Raw genomic sequence first — 5,835 nt, forward strand, 5'->3', positions numbered from 1 at the left:
TTAACCTAATGATTCTCTTTTAAGTTTCTCCCATGAAAAAGAAATCTTAATGCTCTTGAACAAAAATATTTTAGAGCTATTAATATGAATTGTGTTGGTGGGTATTCTTGCACAAAGGATTAGAAACTTTTAAATTCTTTAAAGCTATCTTAACTGCAACTACAAAGAATCACCATTCTGAATCTGAATAGCATTGACAGTGGTTTTTTGCAGTCATGTTTTTGGTATTGTAGTGATACAGTGGTAATAAGCTCTGACTCAGAACTGAGTTCAGTGATCTGTTTGGACCGAAGGAAATGTGCATTGAGAGTGCTTTCCCCATTAGGAGGAATGTGTATTTCCTCAGAAATTAAGACTAGTCACGAAAATGTATTGTGATAGCCAAACAAATAACGTTAAAATATTTGTCTCTTAGGGAAGTATTTACTTTTTTTTTAACCCTGAAGACAATTTTTCTTGGGTACTATTTCTACATGACAGTTGCATGCTTGTGTAATGTGTTACAGTCTGTGTTTACTGTAATATTACAGTATCTAATTTTGTTAGCACTAGCAGCCAAAAGTAGTAATGTGATTTTGGCTCTTCATAATAGCATTTTTCTTTCTTTTCAGAGCAAACTTGATGATTACCAGGAACGAATGAACAAGGGAGAACGTCTGAATCAAGATCAGCTGGTAAAAAAAAAAACAACAAACCAATCAGATCTCTGTTAAATTGTTTTGTGATCTTAGGGGAGAAGGAAGGGATGAATTTCACTTTCCCTGTCCCCTTGTTAAAAGCTAGATTTTTCTGAGCTCTGACTTGGCCTCAGTCTTTTATTGCCTGGATCGTCTCAATTTTTCTGTTAATCAAAACCTGAAAGAATAGGTAGAGGAGCGTGTTGTAATGCTTGATGCTTGTTAAGTTTAGGTCGTAAATAAGCTGTGGTGAAAATTGGCATACGTTATGACCTAGGACTGTTGAAAGAACTATATGGTACCTTTGAGGTTCTCTGGACATCATCCTTTTCTTTGCAGAAAATGCACCCAGGAAGAACTTAAGGAGCTTGGTCACTTGGTGGTAGCTTGTAAATACTGTGCAGTCTAGTTAGAGATGTAGCTTAGACCAAGGGCTCTGAAAATAAACTATGTCCACGTGTGTATCACAGCTATCAGTGCAGCAGATGTGACTCTCTAGAAAAGCTGAACTTAGTGGATGTATGCTGCTTCTCTCCTTTTTGGGGCTGGTTCTTAAAAAAGGTTATTGTAGAGCTTGACTCCCCAGCGATTTTCCAGTTGTAGTAAATACAAGGCAAGTATCAAATTAAATTCAGTTGTGTGATGCAAACATGCATATTGATACTTAAAGAGATTACCAGATGCTTAGTAATCAACAATGTTTTGCTGATGATTTTTAACATTGAAAAAAGTGAAGGGAAATAAAATCTGCCCTGCAACTGTTGCAGCTGTTCACAATTAAAAGAATTAGCTGCTTCCCTTGGTCTATGTGATCTTTTCATCTGTCTAGGCTTCACTTTAGTTCTTCTGTGCCAGCTGAAATATCACTGATCTGTGTATTTTTATTTTTTAATGGCATATTGTGAAAATAAACCATGTTAAGTTTGAGCAGGGAAGATAACTGAAATTTTGTATTGAGAAGGGAAGCTCACAATTGAGTTTTATGAAGACCACAGCCTGACTACCAGAGTTCATAGAGATAAAATCTTCTTTGGAGAAGTGCTGAAAGTATTGATTATTTTCACTTATGTCTTCTGCTTCTACGAATCAACTAAGAATGATGGATTTTATGAATTGCCTAATGTGTATATGTATGTAATATATGTAAGTTTCTTAGCCGTATTACAAATGGAAATCCTTAAAAAAAAAAAAAGGCAAATACAGTTCATGTTCCTTGCTTTTCAAAGAAAGTAGGACGTTACCTTTTCTTTGGCTCAGTTGTTCTTTCCAAGAACATAGCCATTATTAGTTTTGTTACAGCAGGAGTGTAAATGTCTCAGCTGGTTTACCCCCCGCCCCCCGATTTGATTGTCTGTAATTTCTCAGTAGTGCAAAGTGGGTTAAGGAGTTTGGATTGCTTTGGTGCAAATCAGAATATTAGATTTAAGAAAACAGCAAATAATAAAGATTTCTGAAGAAGGGAACATTATGCTATGTATAGCATTTTGATTTTGGCTATGACTCAAGATAACAATGCATTAATTCTCAAACCTTTATCTGTTGAGCAGTTTTGCCGGATTACTTTTCTTCCCCATTCCCCTGGCCTGCCAGTTAGTTTTTGTCAGAAACTGGCTAAAGCCAAATATTAAACTAGTATGTCACACACATGAGCATATATACGCATATGCTTTAACATTATTTGTCTAAGAAACTAGAGGCCCTAAAGACATACACAAGTCTCTTCAATATTTTGGCCACTGAAAATCAAAATTTGACTTCATGTTGTTGCAGTCCCATTCAGGGATGCTGTGTCTCACTTAGTAACTAAAAATGTGGGAATTTATTTGTTGGACGCATGCTTGTTGTTCTGTTTGTGATGGTTTACTTCTATGTTTTCTTCTTTTTTTTTTTTTTCTTTTTTAAGGATGCGGTGTCAAAATACCAGGAAGTGACAAATAATCTGGAATTTGCTAAAGAACTGCAGCGGAGTTTTATGGCTTTGAGCCAAGACGTAAGTAAAGAGCAAGTGGTGCAATGTGGGCTATCCAAACACTTCGGCTTTAAACTCCTTTTCACTGATAAGCGGTGCAGTAGTCACCTCTATTTACAGAATTAACTACTCAGGATTTCTTGTATTTTGACTGTTTTCTTTTACTTTATGTACTAGTTTGTGTAAGGTTTTCTGAAGACTATTCCTAAAAGATTTTTCTGATAGACTACATAAATGTATGGGAACAAAAATGTTGTGGTGATTTTCTGACAAAACATAACTGTTGAAACAGTGTGATCACAAAACAGGCCTGTTACACAACATTGTAGACAGCCACTTAGTGCCAATAGTAGCATTTTCTTAAGACAGTTTCACAGACCTCCTTCTCTCTTTGGCAGGTGGCTGTGGGTTTTAATTTCTTTATATTACCATAGGATATAAAGTCTCAGCAACTGAAAGCATTGCAATTCCTTTTTCAGAGTTCTTGCTGTCTTGTTAATTGCAAATACAGTCTGAAACTACAGTATAAAACAAAATTAATATTATTTTCATAAACTATAACTTAACTGAATACTAGTAAAACAGGTGATCTTTTGAGTTGGTATTTTATCAAGGATGTAAACAGTGTAATCAAGAATAAGTTCTAAAACTCTGTTAGAGTTGTTATAGCTGGAATTGTCTGTTACAGTTACATGAACAGCTTTCTTTTTTGTGCCAAGAGCTGCAAGCAAAATAGACCTCTGCAGTATCATTGTAAGGAAGAATTCGTTCTGGGGCAAGCTGAAAGCATAACCCATTCTACAGGACTGGAAGATTCTAAATGCAGTAATAGAGTTAGTTAATGAGTTATGGGAAGAGCAGCAACATTGGTGGAACTCATTGTGTAGTCGATGTTACTGCAGCAGACTGGTCTAATGAGTGTATTTAGTTTGTGAACAGACTATGTGATAATTTGAAGGGCATCAGCATCCTCATGTTATAAACTGCTTTTTACATTTGATGTGGTTGTGAATTTGTAGGCCTCCAAGCTGTTTCTTTGCTTTTCTTGCATCAGGGTTCTATGTATGTTTCTGGAATGTTACTAATGAAGAACTTTCTTCTTTGGACAAGTTTGTCCTGAAATGTTTCCCTGGTCAGCTGACTACTAAAAGAAGGGGGTGAATCCAGGAGTAGTAAATTGGCACTCTGCTTCGAAACTTCGTTACAGTTTTTCCCGGTTGGAGTTAGTTCTCATGCAGTTGATTTTAAGATACGTCTTTAATTTTGAAAAGAAGATTAGATGCTTCTGAGGGAGAAAGTTACTGTCACGAGTTATGTTTTTTGTAAGTGAATTTTAAAGTTTTATGTAGTTACAAAGTGAGCAAGCTGAATTTTGAGTGCTAGATGCTTGAATTAAGAGTAAGAATGGAGGAAATGTCCTGTAGGTTCAGACTAGTGATGCATTTAGAGCAGTATTATGACAGCAGTTGTAGAAGGTACTATGCAGAGTACAAGGCTGATGATTATCTGTCATCCATTCCCTTCCAGCATCTGTGATCCTCAAACTGAGAATGTTAGAGAGTAGATGCATTCCTGTTCCCTTTAGTGTCTGTCAGTGGACCTTGTGTCCAAGAATTTGTTCAAATCCTTTTTGAAGTTGCTAATACTGTCTGTCTCCCCAGCCTTTATGGCAAAACATTCTGTCAGTTCCCTTCCATGGTGTGCAAGAAACAAGAGTACTTTTGTTTATCTATTTTAAGCTGATCTCCTAGTAGTTTCAGTGAATGCCTCCTACTATTGTGGGGTATGGTGAATAACCACTCTGTTCATGTTATCTGCTGGCCTTTGTGGCTTTTATGAAAAATCTGGATCACCCTTACTCCTCCAAATTGAAGAACCCGAGACTTAGGCTCTGCTCATAAAGGCAGCTACTCTGTCTCCTTAATCATTTGAGTTGTGCTTCTCTGTACCTTTTCTAATCGCTGTAAGTCCTCCTTGAGTTATGGAACCCAGAAGTTGTAAATGGCCACAGTATTTGTTTAAAAGGTACTTAATTTTGTATGTTTTTGCCATTTCCATCTACATCAAAATCACTTAGTGTTTACAGAATAATTCATAAGGGAAGCAGATAATAGCAAGCTGGCCTTGTTTCAAGTAACACATTTGTGTCTAAAGCTTTAGACATGGTAACTGCAGTTACTTGACTGAACTGCTTTTAATTCATGCAGAGAGGTACAGGCTTCAAGTAAGAATATGATCAAGATCCAATATGATGCAAAGTTTGTGGCATTGATTTTAAAGTTTGTCTTAATTTGCAGGCTTTTGACTCTGCTTAAAAGATACTCTTCAAATCTCACAGGTTGTTCTGCTATAACATTAGATTGATAAGTGGCAGTTCAACACCAAAATCCACCTCTACTTATCAATAAAAGACATTTCAAATCTGTTTTTTTCCCGTGTTCACTACAGCATCCAAGTTTAAGCCATTTAAAATTTCTTTTCATTTTAAACAGATCCAGAAAACAATAAAAAAGACAGCTCGCAGGGAGCAGCTGATGCGAGAAGAAGCTGAGCAGAAGCGTTTAAAGACTGTGCTAGAGCTACAGTTTATTTTGGACAAGTTGGGGGATGATGAAGTGCGCAATGACTTGAAACAAGGATCAAATGGAGTACCAGTGCTGACAGAGGAGGAACTGACAATGCTGGATGAGTTTTACAAGCTAGTTTACCCCGAACGAGACATGAGCATGAGGTAGGCTTACAGTGAAGTACTTTTCTTTATAATTGTCAGTCAGTTAACAATGTATTTGTACTGTGGTAATTTAAAGACTTGGTAAGAAATTAACTGTTATTATTTTTTTAAGGTTGAATGAGCAGTATGAACAAGCGTCTGTTCACCTCTGGGACTTACTGGAAGGGAAGGAAAAACCAGTTTGTGGAACAACCTGTAAGCATAGTCTCTGTATTAAGAGATAGCACGCTGAATTTGTACTTGAACTAAAATACAGTGTCTGATACAAGAATTCTGGCAGTTAATTGTCTTTGCAAGTTCTTAGAATAGCTACTTGTTGGCAGACCGTAGCTGGGCTGTAACAGAATAACTTACTGAAGTGTGAAGTTACTCTGTAGATGCTTTTTTGGTTTGTGTTTGTTTGGTTTTGTTATTTTGTTTTGGTTTTTTTTAGCTGATGCAGCATTACTCTGTATTTA

General features: G+C 36.5%; 1 protein-coding gene across 1 annotated transcript in view; it reads left to right on the plus strand.

The window, feature by feature from the left end:
• Nucleotides 1-611: 611 nt before the first annotated feature.
• The window catches only part of CAPRIN1 (cell cycle associated protein 1), a gene marked incomplete at both ends in the record, with an annotated part of 22,314 nt that continues 17,090 nt past the window's right edge, over nucleotides 612-5,835 (plus strand). The window contains 4 exons of the mRNA XM_009700929.1: nucleotides 612-674; nucleotides 2,581-2,667; nucleotides 5,139-5,377; nucleotides 5,490-5,572. Coding sequence (XP_009699231.1) covers nucleotides 612-674; nucleotides 2,581-2,667; nucleotides 5,139-5,377; nucleotides 5,490-5,572 — 472 coding nt within the window. The remainder of the gene's footprint in view (nucleotides 675-2,580; nucleotides 2,668-5,138; nucleotides 5,378-5,489; nucleotides 5,573-5,835) is intronic.

The sequence above is a fragment of the Cariama cristata genome, unplaced genomic scaffold (genome assembly GCF_000690535.1).
Source record: "Cariama cristata isolate BGI_N322 unplaced genomic scaffold, ASM69053v1 scaffold29885, whole genome shotgun sequence".
Lineage (NCBI taxonomy): Eukaryota > Metazoa > Chordata > Aves > Cariamiformes > Cariamidae > Cariama > Cariama cristata.